The 17,868-nt window shown below is 37.0% G+C and overlaps 1 protein-coding gene across 1 annotated transcript in view; it reads left to right on the top strand.

Annotated features, from left to right (window-relative positions):
- cog5 (component of oligomeric golgi complex 5) overlaps window positions 1-17,868 on the top strand; it is a 507,949-nt gene that overhangs the window by 179,617 nt on the left and 310,464 nt on the right. The window contains exon 7 of the mRNA XM_028812938.2: window positions 15,515-15,645. Within this exon, the coding sequence (XP_028668771.1) occupies window positions 15,515-15,645 (131 nt within the window). The remainder of the gene's footprint in view (window positions 1-15,514; window positions 15,646-17,868) is intronic.

Below are 17,868 nucleotides of genomic sequence, written 5' to 3'. Positions count from 1 at the left end.
ACTTTCATTGTATAAAAGTAAAAACAGTGTTTTTTTGACGTATTTCTTTACTTCTTTTTGATCATTTTTTTTATAGTCCTACAATGTTAATACAATTCATTAAACATGAATATATTTTAGGAGTAATAAATATTTGCTTTTATTTGAATATGATACTAGAATAAATATTTTAGAAACCCAGTAAGGGAAAAAGTAAGAGAATTACAACTAAATATTTTAGAACAAAGGAGGTAAAACAGAAGATAGAAGTGACACACACACAAGCTTCTGCTATTAGATTTAAAAATATGTGAAAAATTGTTGCATAGTTTCATTCATGTGATATTTGATATATAGAACATGTGTATTTATGTGCAGTGAATCTATTAAAATATATAATATTGTACTTTTAAAAAATATTTAAATTATGCTGTACTAATAATTTATTGCATCCTGTAAGAAATCCCTATACTGTTACTTATACTGTTGTGATCTGGGGATTTATACCAAACGTAGGACATTTTTTTTTTTCATTTTTCTGGGTTTGGAGATGGCTTAATGAAGCCAACTCTGGTAGTTTTTGCTGTTTAAGCAGTTCATTTTTATTTGCTGGTTTCCAGTAGTTGTATTAAATGAAAGCAGGATTACAAAAGGGATTGCAAGATGGATTCATATTCACTTAGATAAATGAAGGATGTTTTTCATAGCATCTTGCAGTGAGTCTTTTGAAAATAACTTAATCTTCCCCCACTAATTTTAACTGTGAAAATGTTTTTGAGCAGTTGCTCAATAAACCAATTTATACAGCCCCAATCCTCATGATAGGTTTGAATAAACCATGTGACACAAAGAATTGGTGTGCTGTGTACAGAGTTGGGTGACACCACGTCAGATTGAAATGTTTTTAAATAGCAGCAACCAGACATATAATTGCAGAGCATCTTAATTGCTCCAAATATAGAATTTTAAATATGACTAACATATTTTCAGTTTCAATAACCAAAAGTTGATGCCTGGTGTCCAAACCTGGCAACCACTTTTAAAAGTTAGTGTTCAGCCCTGCGTGAAATAAAATTTATTTTATATAGCAAATTTCATGCCATCTATAGGCATCCTCAAAGTCCCTGTTTAGGGCACTGCATATTGCCATTGTTTGGGCCTAATGTCTATGCAATGTGTATGCTGTTCTTTTGCCATGCTGTATATATGTCATGTTATAAAAATGCTGAACATGTGCTTTATTTTTTGTTTATTTTTATAGGACATTTGTCATTAGAAAATCAGAGTACTGTGCACTTCAGTACATTTTGTTAAAGTAAAAGACACATTAACACTGAATAGATCAAAACATAATGGTCAAAACATAAAGCTTATGTATATAATAAGTGTATATCACTGTCAAACCTTATCAGTCCAGGGTCACAGGCAGGCTAGAGTCTCCGTAGCATCAGGCTCAAGGTAAGAATCAATTCTAGGAGGTGTGTATTTATATTTGCTTCCTCCCTCTGTCCTGAATGAGAGTTCAAACTGCAGTAGATAAATAATATTTGAAAACTCATTGCAAAATACTTCTATCATGGCAGCTTGGTATACCAGCTTTCTGTCTAAACTGTTTAATACCATCTGCCAAAAGATGCATCAAATAAAGGTGAAGTTAGTAGGGCATTGGCAGATTAGGCAAAGTAGCCAACAATGACACAGACTGGTATAGAACTGACTAAAGATTTATCCATTAATACCTGTCAGTGAACTTTATGCCAAAGAAAGTAGACACCTTTCCAGTAGACATCTATTAGTGCCTGTAAAACTTGGAAAATCACTGATAGTAGAAGAAACTGGGACTTGAACCAGAGTCCTATTCAGGCAAGACTATCAAGTGTTCCACATTGCCTATTGTAATTACAACAGGAATGACTACTTAGCATTAATATTATAATGAGCATGTGGTAAGGTTTATACTAATAAGTAGTTTCAACAGTAAACCGAAAAGGGAATCTATTAGTAAATGTTATCTGCATATATGGAATCAAATACATCAGGGTTTCAGCTCTAAATTTAAAAATGAACTTTGTAAGAATACTTCTATCATTAGAGAATGGCATTTCACCCTCTGTTTAGTGTTTGATTCACCCCAGACATAATCTGTGTGTCACTCCTGCTATAGACGTAATGGAGGATAGAAAATTGCTCTAAATAGCCAGTTTGTACTGAGTTCAAGGAAAATGTGTAAACTAAAAAAGAAAATGTTCATTATGCTGGCTAAACAATCAAAATAGTGCAAAAAAGCTGAAAAATGACATGGGGTAATTACTCAGTGAGGAGGAGGAGAGAGAATAAAAGAGAGATAGGCAAATATAATTGCTAGAACATTATTGTTGGTATATTTTGGTTGTATACCAAGTGACCCAGTAGTAGAGTTACACATATAAAATGTCTTTCCTGTTACTGCCTTTGACAAACATCTCGTCAGTCAATAAACATTTCATTGCTCAGAAGTATAGATATTAGATTGAACTTTACTTGGCCCCAGGGGGAAATTTGGCTTTTTTAAATAAATTCTTTAAATAAATAAATATTAAGATAAATTAACAATAGTGCTGCTGCCTCATAGTTGGGAGACCTGGGGACCTGGGTTCGCTTCCCGGGTCCTCCCTGCGTGGAGTTTGCATGTTCTCCCCATGTCTACGTGGGTTTCCTCCGGGCGCTTCGGTTTCCTCCCACAGTCCAAAGACATGCAGGTTAGGTGGATTGGCGATTCTAAATTGGCCCTAGTGTGTGCTTGGTGTGTGGGTGTGTTAGTGTGTGTACTGCGGTGGTTTGGCACCCTGCCTGGGATTGGTTCCTGCCTTGTGCCCTGTGTTGGCTGGGATTGGCTCCAGCAGACCCCCGTGACCCTGTGTTCGGATTCAGCGGGTTGGAAAATGGATGGATAGATGGATTAACAATATTAAGTAAAAAAGTAAAAAAAAAATATAGTGGCAGATGCCTGGAAGGACTGGGAGTGGGACAATACCTTCCCTGGGCCACGGGATCGACACACTTCTGCTGAACAATTCTTTGGCTGAAAGTCTTCAATGTTAGTGTGTCACAGAGGGATTGTGTAGCATTGTTCATAATGGTACTCGGTTTTGTTTTAATTGTCTCCTTCACCACTACATCCAGGTGTTCCAGAGTGTGTCCTATAACTGAGCTTTCCCTTTTAATCAACCTGTTGAGATGGTGGGCCTCTCATGAAGTGATATTCCTGGACCAGCACAACACTGTGTAGAAACTTGCCCTGTCCACAAGGCACAACATTAGAGTGTGTGTGTTTTATAATGATTGCTTTTTTAGTTGCTGGGACTATATTGATTCTATATCTTGCGATCAATATTTTCAGGTTTATTTTTAAGATACAACTAAATGCTACTACTTTATCAGAACACAGTCTCTGGTCTAGTGGGTAATTTCTAAAGGTAGTATCACCATTGCATCTGATATATTTTTTCAAAATTTTACCACAAAGGTTTAGGCAGAATATTTGTCAACAGAAGAGCAGAATGTATACAACAAATCATACATATAAGGATACAGTTGCAATATAGAAATTAATCAAAGAAGTTACACTGACTACATGCTTTGCACATAATTTTATTGCATTTGGCCGATTGTTCATCTTATTTGTACATACATCAGGTATTTGATGTTTTTCACTTAATGTTCTGCACATGTTGTAAATGTGATAGCTTTTTGATTTATAGTAAATGAGAATAGGTATTTTTTCATTTTGTGTTATCAATAATGTGAAGATTTTTGAAAGTGAATCCAAAATTGAATATATGGTTTGTTAAAAGCAAGAATGCCGTAAAGTCTTATATTGTCCTTTTCGATCTTGTCTCAACTTCTCTTTTCTGACTAAGGTTCTTAATTTAATATTTTGAGTGATTGATGAAACATTTTGTTTTAAACTAGTTGCATTACTCCCTGTGCAGTACTGTTTGATTGTTTATTGTAAAGGTTTCACATATAACCTTAAATATTGTGAATACAGAACAACTTGAAATTAATTAAGGCAAAAATCAGAAAATAAAAACAAATAAGCAAACAAACATACACTCTAATAGCAAAAATACCAACAAAGAAATTTGCTGGTTAATCATATTTTGTGTTTATTCACAGCCTCCACTCTTCTTTCTATGTTGCATAAAGTCATGATTACTCTGTCAGAACATTTGCATAATGAATCATGTGCTTAGCAAAATTGACTTTGAGCCTTCCCAAGAAGGAAGGCAAATTAATAGCTTGCCAACCCCTTGTGAAGACTTGCATTTTTTTATAGTTAAGGTTGCAAATTGTGTGGTATAGCAGGAAGCTTATATACCTGCTGCTGTTATTGTCTCTTGACCCTTTCACCTTGGTTAACAAAGATCTATGTAGTATCAAGCAGACTCATCACAGAGTTTGAAGCTTGTACTGATATCTGAATTAATGAGTTTTTCCTTGGCAATGTGCTCTTAGGCTTCTTTCTGGGTATAAAATGTCTTAAAACCAGAATAACTTACTGAGGCAGGCCACTATATCATTGTCAAATAGGCAAATAGTTCCTGGAAATAATTCTGACCTGTTTTTTCCCTTTGTTACTTTTTTGTTTGTTCTGACCTAAATTAGATACTTTTCTAACATACTATACCTTTTCTTGTACCTTTACTACAGATCACATTTAGTCTGAAGCAAAATTAGAAAAATATGTATTTCTAATTACTTGTAATTAACATCCATCCATCCAACCCACTAGATCGTAACTACAGGGTCACAGGGGTCTGCCGGAGCCAATCCTAGCCAACACAGGGCGCAAGGCAGGAAACAAACCCCGGACAGGGCGCAAGCCCACCGCAGTGTAATTAACATGAATTTGAAATATTCTTTATAAGTGTGTTTATATTTGTAATACTGGATATTGCTCTTTAAAACATAAGTTGCTAAAGTCAGATGCATATCCTTTGTTTTGCAATTTTATCACAATAAATGGTCTCAGACCTTTAGGCAAAATGCAATGTTAGAGAAAGGGAATCCAAGTGAACACACAATGCAGTTTTTTTAAATCATGGCTTTCTTTATTCAAGGAAAAAACGTTCTCTAATAGCCCCAAAACCCATGTGAAAAAGTTATTGCCCATGTAGTTTACATTGTTGTCTTTCACATTGTTGATGAAGAATTTTAGCCCACTTGTCTTTGCAGAACTCCTTTAACTCAAACACTGGTAGGTTAGTTAGCGTGAACTACTTGTCTCCGGTCCTACTACTGAATCTCTATTGGATTCAAATCAGGGCTTTGATCGCCACTTTATTTTTATTTTTTCTGAGCCATTCATTTGTAGACTTGCTTTCGGCTTTTGGGTCATTGTTCTTCTACAGAATCTTAACTATGCTTCAGCTTCAGGTCACGGAAAGATGACTGGACATTCTCTGGTAAAGTGCAGAATTCAGGATGCCTTCAATATTGGCAAGTCTTTCAGATCCTTAGGTAAAAAAAACATTCCAACATTATTACAGTATAAACCCCAAGTTTTATTATAGGCATGATATTCTCAGTGTTGAAACCAAAAATAGTGGAACCTGGGTCATTAAAAGAGTTCTGCTCTAACATTTTGTCTAAGATCTGTGACAAGAACAGAAAAATAGAGGATATCATGAAGGAGACACACTTTTTCATAGCACTGTATCATGCGTGCTATTCACAATAAAAATTGTATAAGTAGGGTATTTTGAGGGTGATTTAAATTTTGGAAATGTTGTGAGAAATATAAGATTTTTTTTAAAATTCTCAATATTCTCATATATTTAGCCATTTTAGCTTCCTCTTTAAACTCCCTTTACTAACAACCTTTCAGTTTGGTTGAAATTTAATTAGCCAATAATGGCTGCAGCTTTTGCATTCTAAATTCATATTTGGATCAGATGCTTCTGGTATTACACTGTTGATACAGATGTTAAGTTTAAAGAATATGATTCGATTTCTATATATTAATTCTAAAGAGGTAGTATGGATCTGGTGTGAGAGCAGTAGATGTGTCTCAGATTTTAATATAAACACCTTACTCTATTCAGACTTATAAAACTTCCCTGTTTGTCATCTGTATGAAGAAATATAGTCACAGCATTTTTCATAACTTGCTGCAATATAAAGACAAGGTAATATCTTTACAAAAGGATGACATATGTAGAAAATTAACTAATTTGAATGGTTAAGTAAAATTAAGTAGTAAGAGTTCTTATAAAGTGTTCTTTATATGATAAATCCTGTATAATGAAGTATGTATATACACTGAATTGCCAGTTTGTTAGCTAATTCCCAGCTTCACTCAAATATTATATTGCAACAAATCATACATTATGTAATAGAAATGTGCAGTATAAATCAGACCAGCATTTTTAGCATCAGTTAGCATTCAGCTAGGTGCTGGAATGGGCAAAACGATTAATCTTATTGACTCAGAATGTAGCATGATACTGGAGCTAGGTGTGCCAGTTCTAGCATCTCCCAAATGACTGTTGTCAAAATCTTTACACACACAGTTGTTTCAAAAGTGTACAAGTGCAAAAAGTAAAAAAAAAAAAACTACCAATAGTAGGCAATCCTGTGGATAAAAACAGATTGTGGATCATAGGAAGTCAAGGAGAATATCAAGGTTTGTATAACCAAACAGGTTGTCTACAACTAATCAATCATCTGAATTCAACATTAATGTGTAAACACACTGCTTATTGGTTTGGGTGTCAAATGTGCTACTACAGCTGAAGACCATGTTGGATATTTGATGTTGGGGGTATGGCATTCCTTCAGTGGGTATAGAAGCATCAGAACTAGGTTGTTAAGGAGTGGAAAACATTTGCTTGGTCGGATGAGTCAAGTTTCATTTTGCATCGTTTGCCATACAGCAACACATGTTCATGGAGCTGTCAGCTTTGCTGTCAACACTATAGGCTAATGGTGGCAGTGTGACGGCATGTTTTCCTGGTACACATTAGGATTTCAGATGCATATTAACAAATGCCTGATCCGTAAGGCAGCAACTTGACAAGAGTGGCCTAAACAGTCCCAGATCTCAGCCCTGAAGGCTAAAGGAGACACAGCAGGTATACCTAATAAACTGTCAACTCATTGTATAAGTATGTATGTACAGTATATACTGTATTTTTCCTTTTTATCTGTGTTTTCTACCAAACTGATGAAGCTGCGCAGCCAAGGTGAAAAGCCTGAACAGACACTAAATTAAAAAAAAAAAAGAAACCCTGTATGTCAGGTGGCTGACAGTTTGTTTCATTGCGCTCATGGAACACTAGTACCTTTGTTCATGCAATAGGCTTGTAACAGGAGTGTTGTCTTTAAAATATGCATTCTGTTACAGATTACAAGCATCCATGTACTGTTAGAAAACTATGAACAGTTTGAAGTCACTGGGCTTTCCAGAGTTAGGAAGTCATTTGTGGTCATTACAACTTGGATGGTGCTGTTGGTTAAATTACAGTTTATTTTTAAACTGTACTGGTTTTAGCAGCTTACCTCAACAAAGTCTGAAGTAAATGTGCCATGCTGATTATGAAAGCCATACATTTTTTTTGGCTAAATAAATATTAGGCCTCTCCAGGAAAGAAACAAAAAATGAAACCAAGACTATGTTCTCCTTCACTAGCATTTAATGTGATTATTGAAATGTAGCGTAGTGTGAAGATATTTCTATGTGCAATGAAGACCAAGTTAATGAACTTGTCAGCTGTGACTGAATAAATTGTTCTAGTCGATAAGACAGTGGAAACAATATTGCCTAAAGCTAAATATATTTCTATCCTTATGTATCGTCGTGATCTTTTCTGTGCTGTTATGAATGTTTCTGTGTAGCTTTTTGCAAAATTATGAGCACCCCCTCTCAGAATACATGTCTGCCTCTGAGTTTATCATTGGCATTGACACATTGTGCTGAAAGGTCTTTAATGTTTCCATTTTTGTATATTTTGGACTCCTTGCCACTTTTGTGGGTAAGACAGTTCCAGCAAAAGCATGCTTTGTTTGTGACAGTATCTTTTTTTATCTTGACATTTTTTCTTATATTTGTTTTTTCAGTATCTGATTTTTCTGTTTCCATTCCATAGAATTTCTGTGTCTTGCTGGGGTCAAAACACTGAACTGACTTTTTGTAAGACAATGGGAGACACAATAGTAATCCATCCATCCATTTTCTAACCCGCTGAATCCGAACACAGGGTCACGGGGGTCTGCTGGAGCCAGTCCCAGCCAACACAGGGCACAAGGCAGGAAACAATCCTGGGCAGGGTGCCAACCCACCGCAGGACACACACAAACACACCCACACACCAAGCACACACTAAGGCCAATTTAGAATCGCCAATCCACCTAACCTGCATGTCTTTGGACTGTGGGAGGAAACCGGAGCGCCCGGAGGAAACCCACGCAGACACGGGGAGAACATGCAAACTCCACGCAGGGAGGACCCGGGAAGCGAACCCAGGTCCCCAGATCACCCAACTGCGAGGCAGCAGCGCTACCCACTGCGCCACCGTGCTGCCCCCACAATAGTAATGAAAGATGTAATTGTAAATTTGTTTGTTGACACGGTGTGTTTAGTTGCAGTGTTAGAACTAGAACAACTGAGGACTTTCTTTTTCTGGTTGTACTTACTTACCACATCTACAGATAAGGACAACGGATGATTAGAATATATATATACTGTATATATACATATACAGGTAACTCAAGATTTGCTGTGGATGTTGTGTAAACTTATTCATTGTGGAGGCCTTTTCAAAATTATGGAAGGGATAGTATAAAGGCAGGGATGTCTCATGCACAGGGATGTCTCATGCACCAAGCATGTTTAATTCAAATATACCTCCATGCTGTACATTTCCATGGGTTTTATTCCAAATGTTCTGGGTTTTCCTCACATATTATCTAAGACCTGCAGGTCAAGGTAATTGGTAATTACAGTATGACCCTTTATGTATGAGTGTGGGTGTGTGGACTTTGCAATGAACTGGCATATTATCTAGAAGAGTTTCTTGCTTTGCCTCTAGTTCTGCCAGAATAGTCTCTGCCCTCTGTGTGACTCTGAATTGGATTAGCACCTTGGGGTCTGTGACAAAATTGTGGAACTTTGGTACTATGACATTCTGTGAGGTTTCTAAAAAATGTCCTTAACTTCACAAGTAGTGATTCCAAAGTGTTTCATGTTTTTTTGTTTTTAGTAGAAACATAACCACAATAATATAAAAGCAGCAGGGAGGTCAGGATCATATCTTTTTATTTGTTCAAAGAAGTATTCATTGAAAAGTGTAGGAGGAGTGCAGGAATATTTTAAAAATACACATTTGCCAATATAGTTTAGGCATTATAAGCTAAGGCTAAGGCTTGAATTGTTCCTGAAGCTTGTACAGCAAGGTGTTGGATATGTAAAGATGACAAACTGTTTCAGAAAATCCAGATACTACTTTTTCAGAAATAGCCTTCCTGCAATGAATATGTATGAACTATTCACACCTGGGCTCTGGTTATATATTAACCATTCACACCTGAGCCCACCCCTATCGACCTCAAAGACAAAACTTTTAAGAGTGTTCAGTGAGCACAATAGAAGAAACGGAAATAAATAGTCTTTTTGTAATGAAGACAAGAGAGACAGACGATTGGGTTGTGTAACCAAATAGTCAACCAGCCCCTTCCTATCTTTAATTGTGTAGAGCCCCTGCCAATGAGCCAATAATTTGGAATGGGAAATAGGTATAAGGACCATGTCACAATCTCCCAGCAAACTCCCAGACCGGTGTGCCACGGTTATGGATTTGGGCCTGTGTTCATTGTGCATACTCCATATTAACTTTTAGTATACATCTGATTTTAGCAAATCTATTGCATAATAATTGAGCAACATATTCAAGGATATTTGTGGAAGGGAGTTCCTTACTGATCCTAGTTCCTACTGTCCTCACTGACCACTTGTAAAGCATTTGCTTGAGCAAATATTTAAGCCACTCGACTAGACATCAATTTGAGGATGGTATGCTGAGGTCTTAAGGTGTTTGATTTGTTGTAATTTAGCAACCTTCTTGAACAATTCTGAAGTAAACAGTGTCCATTGGACCATTAGATCCCCCTTAGGGATACTGACCAGTGCAAAGACTCCTACCAGCTCCCATGCAATGGTTTTAGAAATGGCTTGTCTCAGCGGGACAGCCTCTGGATATTGTTTTGCATAATCCACGAGAACCAGAATGTATTTATATTCTCAGGCTGAAGGTCTGAGAGGACTTGCAAAGTCCATTCCGATATGATCAAAAAGTATGCCTATTAGAGGAATGGGAATGAGAGTTTGTTTGTTTGTTTGAAATATTTTTTGAAAATAACACAGCAACTATATAAATGGAAGATGCAATTCACACAGACATACAGCTGAAGAACCTTTTTCCACCAGTGGACAACATCACATGTTTTGTGGTTAACGCCAAAAATATCACAGTTTTTCTGCCATTCTTCAAAACACCGGTTTTAGACAATATTCAGCCATGCATTCACATGTAGTGCATGCAATAACAATGACAATAGTACAAACCATTAGTTCTTATGAAACCACTTTCTTTCCTTTCTTGCACACACCATAATTTTATTAGCACTACTATGGCAGCTAAAGCTAGCAAGTCACTTGCACTTACAGACTGTAGCAGTATTATGAATTGAGAGCTTACATTGGCTAGCTTATTAACTAATGAGATTCACTTGTGCAATGCACAGACACACTAAATTGGAATCCTAATTCCAAATAAACTAAGGGAGATGCACTCTTCAGAGAGAGCTTACATAAGACAACTTGCACACCTGTAAACAGCACACACAGAATCTGCACTACATAGTATACATATCCACCAGTAAAATATACAGTGGTGTGAAAAACTATTTGCCCCCTTCCTGATTTCTTATTCTTTTGCATGTTTGTCACACAAAATGTTTCTGATCATCAAACACATTTAACCATTAGTCAAATATAACACAAGTAAGCACAAAATGCAGTTTGTAAATGGTGGTTTTTATTATTTAGGGAGAAAAAAAAATCCAAACCTACATGGCCCTGTGTGAAAAAGTAATTGCCCCCTGAACCTAATAACTGGTTGGGCCACCCTTAGCAGCAATAACTGCAATCAAGCGTTTGCGATAACTTGCAATGAGTCTTTTACAGTGCTCTGGAGGAATTTTGGCCCACTCATCTTTGCAAAAAAGTGTTGTAATTCAGCTTTATTTGAGGGTTTTCTAGCATGAACCGCCTTTTTAAGGTCATGCCATAGCATCTCAATTGGATTCAGGTCAGGACTTTGACTAGGCCACTCCAAAGTCTTCATTTTGTTTTTCTTCAGCCATTCAGAGGTGGATTTGCTGGTGTGTTTTGGGTCATTGTCCTGTTGCAGCACCCAAGATCGCTTCAGCTTGAGTTGACGAACAGATGGCCGGACATTCTCCTTCAGGATTTTTTGGTAGACAGTAGAATTCATGGTTCCATCTATCACAGCAAGCCTTCCAGGTCCTGAAGCAGCAAAACAACCCCAGACCATCACACTACCACCACCATATTTTACTGTTGGTATGATGTTCTTTTTCTGAAATGCTGTGTTCCTTTTACGCCAGATGTAACGGGACATTTGCCTTCCAAAAAGTTCAACTTTTGTCTCATCAGTCCACAAGGTATTTTCCCAAAAGTCTTGGCAATCATTGAGATGTTTCTTAGCAAAATTGAGACGAGCCCTAATGTTCTTTTTGCTTAACAGTGATTTGCGTCTTGGAAATCTGCCATGCAGGCCATTTTTGCCCAGTCTCTTTCTTATGGTGGAGTCGTGAACACTGACCTTAATTGAGGCAAGTGAGGCCTGCAGTTCTTTAGACGTTGTCCTGGGGTCTTTTGTGACCTCTCGGATGAGTCGTCTCTGCGCTCTTGGGGTAATTTTGGTCGGCCGGCCACTCCTGGGAAGGTTCACCACTGTTCCATGTTTTTGCCATTTGTGGATAATGGCTCTCACTGTGGTTCGCTGGAGTCCCAAAGCTTTAGAAATTACTTTATAACCTTTACCAGACTCATAGATCTCAATTACTTCTGTTCTCATTTGTTCCTGAATTTCTTTGGATCTTGGAATGATGTCTAGCTTTTGAGGTGCTTTTGGTCTACTTCTCTGTGTCAGGCAGCTCCTATTTAAGTGATTTCTTGATTGAGACAGGTGTGGCAGTAATCAGGCCTGGGGGTGGCTACGGAAATTGAACTCAGGTGTGATACACCACAGTTAGGTTATTTTTTAACAAGGGGGCAATTACTTTTTCACACAGGGCCATGTAGGTTTGGATTTTTTTTCTCCCTAAATAATAAAAACCATCATTTAAAAACTGCATTTTGTGTTTACTTGTGTTATATTTGACTAATGGTTAAATGTGTTTGATGATCAGAAACATTTTGTGTGACAAACATGCAAAAGAATAAGAAATCAGGAAGGGGGCAAATAGTTTTTCACACCACTGTAATGACAATATAAATATATTGTGGGCAGACTGGTGGCTCTGAGGCTAGGGATCTGCACTGGCAATTGGAAGGTTGCCGATTCGAATCCCGTAAAATGCCAAAAGGGACTCTGCTCTGTTGGGCCCTTGAGCAAGGCCCTTAACCTGCAATTGCTAAGCGCTTTGAGTAGTGAGAAAAGCGCTATATAAATACAAAGAATTATTATTATTATGACTATAACTAGCACTTATCAGCAGAGTTTATCCTTAGGTGAATCAATTTGTTGTTCAGGAGAGGATTTTGAGGTAAGGGTTTTATAATCATTAATCATAGTACAGAAGGCTAACAACATGTTGCATGTTGATTAGTACATACAGGTAAGAATTTCACTGATCTGTGTATATGTGACAATAATAACATTATAAATTAAAGCAACTCATTGTCCATTTCAATGTCCTCTGAACGCAGTGAGTTATTATACTTATGTTATTTATCCAGACTTTTTATGTACGCCATATAGTGTTTTATTAGGTATTATAGTAAGCAGTCTTCTTTTGGAATGAATAGATTCAGTATGTTTTAGAAACATCTTTTGTGAAATATGCTTCTATATCATGGTAAATTCTTGAACATACTGCAGGGTGTCTTGATTTAAGTGAAGACCATAATATTTAAACTTTTTACATTGATTTGTTTTTTTGTTTTTTTAAGCACTTTGCTATTGTGAGCTAATGACATCATCCAATGCCAATTTAGATTTTGACAGCGATGACTCCATGTATCACTAAAGCTGGTGGCACATTACATGACTTCTAGTTGGAGGGGATGTGAAACTTGACACAGTATTGATTTGCTGATTTCATCATTTGAACATGTCAGATTATATAAGTAAAAATTCCAGGGGAGGACAAATTAGACAATTCTTTGATGACTTCCCAGCACTGTTTAATATTTCCAAAATATTACAAGCATGCTGCTTTTACTAACAGCCAATAATGTGCCATTTGACAGAGTGGACACTACACAAAGTGAGCTCATCTGCAATCCTGGCTTCTTTTTGTTTTTTTCTCTCCATTCTGTCATAGTATGTGTTAGGCACTCCTTGTTTTTCAACTGTTGCACACACACATCCCACCTCTATGGCTTAAGAAAAAATAAAACTGGTTTAAGTAATAAGTAACTACTATTACTTAACTGATTTTGCCAGGGTGAGTCATAAAGTTGTTGGACTCAGTCCCTAGGTATGTTGGACAACTCAACTGACGGGTATGGGAGTACATCACAACTGCCACTGGCTCACTAAGATTATGTAAGTGAAGTCTGAGACTGAAAATCACTGTAATAGTTTAATGTAACGGAGCCTTAAGGAACATAACCTTTTTGTATGTAACCTTGTCAAATCACAGAAGTGTAGCTATCTGGTTTTAGAAGCCATAATTTTTAAGTCTATGTTGCATGTTTGGTAACTTTCTTTGTTTTGATAAAAGAAAGACCTTTTTTTATATACAGAGATACATATTTTAGTTTTGTTTTTCACTAGCATTTCTTCTGACTTCGAACCTGCCTTTTTTGTCTGTTTTGAGTATATTTTTAATGGCAAAAATGCCAGAAATATATATTTTCAAGCAGACTCTGAGTTCTCATACACATTAACAGATTAACAGAGTGGCATCTCTTAACACAAAGCCTTGCCATTGAGTTCAATAAGCATTGCTTGCCCCAGTTAGCAAAAATTGAAAGATGATCTGTAGTGACCCCTCGTGCTGAGCTCTGCCTTCACGCCCTTCCATCTGTCTCATCCTCTTTTACCATCCTCCTGGATCATATGACCAGAAAAGTAGTTCCATCATTCTTCATTTATCTTTTTTTGTTCTGTGCGCTCTCTATCCTGCATATGGTGATTGTCCTGGGAGTTTCTGGTCTGATATATTTCTGGTCTCTTCCTGAAAAAAGCAGATCAGGCTCCGAGGTATCAGGAGTTCTCAACACCCTCTCTATTAGTTTCATGTTGCTTTTGGCTCAGTGTAAAGAACAAGCTGTCTTTTTCTGAGCCAAGGAGGAGACTGTGCAGCTTGGTTGCTTCATAGTCTCTTCAACATCAGTAAACTTATAACAAAGGTAGTGGTGTGCTCAAGTGCCTGTGAAGCAGTGGTGTAACATACTATGCTTATTGTTAAGCCAGAGGAGACTGAGCCTTGTGAAATTATTTTGCTTTTTGATTTCACATCCTTGCTTATTTATTTTTGGATCTGATGTTTTTCAGATTTCTATTTATAACCTTGGTTGTCTCTGATGTATTTGAGTCTCTGATACAATCTGAATGTAGTCTGTGATAGTATTCACTTAGAAAAAGAGTAGAAACAGAAAAATGTTGTATGTGAGCAGTCATGTTTGACAGCATGTTTTTCTTTAGTCATAAACAAACACACAGATGTCAATAGTTGCAGAGTTTAGAACATCTACATCTGTATTTTAAAATGATTGAGAGATGTGACACAAAGGTGAGTTTTTTTTGGTAATACAATGGTAGATAAATGCAGTATTTTTTGATTAAGAACGTAACAAAATATATATGAAAGTTATTCCACCCAGGTTGTTCTAAGCCTAGTTATTTGCTGACTTGCTTAAGTGTTTTATTATTAGAGTGTGACATTTTAAGTAATTGCATGTATGCAGCATGTATTTGAAAGTGAGGCAGTACACAAGGTTAAGTAAAAGCCTGAACAGAGGCAAGTGCAATGCCAGGCTGAAGTACTTATAACAACCACATGAGAAAAATAATGTACTTATTGAATATCAAGAAAAAAATTAATGTTGGTTATAGCCACATCCATTCTTTATCAAACAGGATAATCATATCCTGGTAAAAGCTGTTTAACCCTTTCGTGTCTTTTAAACAATATTTTTTCAATTTGAACATTGACATTATCCCTGATGTAATTCATACAATCATAACTATCATGTCTAAAATAAAAATACAATGACCATTTTTTGTCTTTGTTCTTGCAGATTATCTATCCCAAGGAGTGGACTTGTCTGCAATAGAAGTAATTGAAAATGATCTTCTGTTCATTGCACGAGCTCGATTAGAGGTTGAAAACCAAGCTAAGCGCTTGCTAGAGCAAGGAATGGAGACACAGGTAAGCGGACCTTAGTCTCTTTGTCACTTAACATCTCCACCTAAAGTTTTTAGCATATCATTTTGTTTATGTGGATGCCTCCCAAAGCTGTATTTAATTGACAAACTTAAATTAATGGCATACCCTGGATTTTAAGATAAAGACAATTCATTTAAAAAAGTGACATTCCTTTTCTGCATTTGTTCTTAAATGGACACTTTTTTTGACCTTTGAGTTTTTAGGATCAGAACTTGTGTATAATACTGAACCATTACAGAGTAAGGTATTTATATACATTTAGTGTGTATGTGTATGTATATATATACATGTATATATTGTTTTTTCAAGTTGGATATGTTAGTATACTGTAATGATATCAATGTTCTTTAAAAATGTATACTTAAAAAATCCCCATAAGCTGAGACTGACTTATTATTTTAGAAACAAAAGTCTGTATATATCTGTATGGTAACACAACACTGATCAGTCATCCTTCATTTTCCAAACTGCTTAGTTCTGAACAGGGTCATGGGAGGTGCTGGAATCTATGCCCCCAAACTTTACACCGGCTGTTACAGACTGAAATCAAAGGCTTCTTCTGTTTGGGCGCATACACTGTCAGCATGATACTGCCAGAACTAAACACTAGCGTGGTGAATTGCTCATGTACTAAAGTGACTTTAGCTACAGGTGGAAGTCCCATTTTGCTTATGGTGCAAAGCAGAGTTGCATTTTGGTGCAGCAGTCTATTAGCCAGCGAAAGCACTGTGAAGAAGCTGGCTGTTGTTATGGTTCTACCTTTGTCCAGTCTGATAGCGGTCACGGGACATTGTATCATTGATTGCCGGTACAACAAACATTTCTGAGCAAGCATCAGCCACAGTGCTGCTCTTGTGAAAAGAATGGAGATAAATGCCATCAACTCAGAGAGGGAGAGGCAAGTTCATTGCACCGTGTGAACGTTATTGAGAGAATAAAGCTGAATAGTAAAAAAAAAAAACAAGCTGTAACTTTTACAAGTAGCCAAAATTTACATCGGGTGACAGACTCAAATCAAATGTATGTTTATATTATATTGTAGAAATAATAATAATAATAGCTGCTCACTACTCAAAACAAGGAGCACCCTGTCTCAATCCCAGGACCCTCGGGTTATAAGGCAGCAGCTCTTACCTCTGCACCATTCAAGAATTCGTGTAAACTCCCTGTCGATTTGACATTTGAGCTTGAGTTTTTAACTCATTGACAGCCAAATGTAAATCGAATGTTTTTTTTTTCTTTGGTTATATTCTTCAATAAAAAAATGTGTTTATTTGATGTTTGCACTAAAGTCTTCATCACATTATACACTTCAGGTCATTATTAGTATAACATGGAAAAAGTTTCTGCTTTAGGTATGTATGTATTCAGCATTTCTTGCATTTCTCGCATTTCCTTTCATCCTACACTTGCCCAGATCTTTGTAGACATGGAACACACATGAAATGCATATATACTGTATTATTTACACTTTACAACTTCAGATCTCACTTGCAGATAAGGATCCTTGGCTTGTGCTAGGAGAACTTTTTGCCAGATTTGAGCTCTGTCAAGGCAGGGGATGGGGCAGCAGGCTGCTTGCTGCTTGTGCTGATCGACACATTTACAAAACAAAAGACGCTGATGGAGAGGTGCAAAGGGATTTAAGGTGGGCCGGGATTGCAAGTTTTTTCATAGGCTTCAGGAATTCTAGTGTTAATCGGATTGAGATCTGGGGAATTTGGAGGCCAAGTCAACACCTTGAACTCTTTGTCATTTTCCTCAAACCATTCCTGAACAATTTTAACAGTGTGGCAGGGCATATTATCTTGCTGAAAGTGGCCCCAGCCATCAAGGAATATCATTGCCATGAAGTGTTGTATGTGGTCTACAACAAACATTAGGTAGGTGTGAGATTGTGCAGTATCACAATGGTACTTACAAGCATTTTGGGGTTTTCAGTACCAGAAATAAATGTCCTCTTTCCTCTCAGTCCCCACTGGCCTCTTTCCCCCTTGACATTTGCTAGTGCAGAGTTGAAAAAACATCCGTTTTGTAGACTTCATGAAATGTAACCAAGACTTGGGAAAAACCACATTATCATTTCTTTGCAATTGGAATTTCATGGGGGAACCCCCCACCCCAACCATTGCTTTGATGTGATCAGGACTTCACTGGGACAGACAACCTATGGCTTCAGTGAATGCACACATACTATGAAGATGG

Source organism: Erpetoichthys calabaricus, chromosome 1 (assembly GCF_900747795.2).
Source record: "Erpetoichthys calabaricus chromosome 1, fErpCal1.3, whole genome shotgun sequence".
NCBI lineage: Eukaryota > Metazoa > Chordata > Cladistia > Polypteriformes > Polypteridae > Erpetoichthys > Erpetoichthys calabaricus.
The sequence above is the reverse complement of the archived record's forward strand: the minus strand, read 5'-3'. Positions and strand labels throughout refer to the sequence as shown.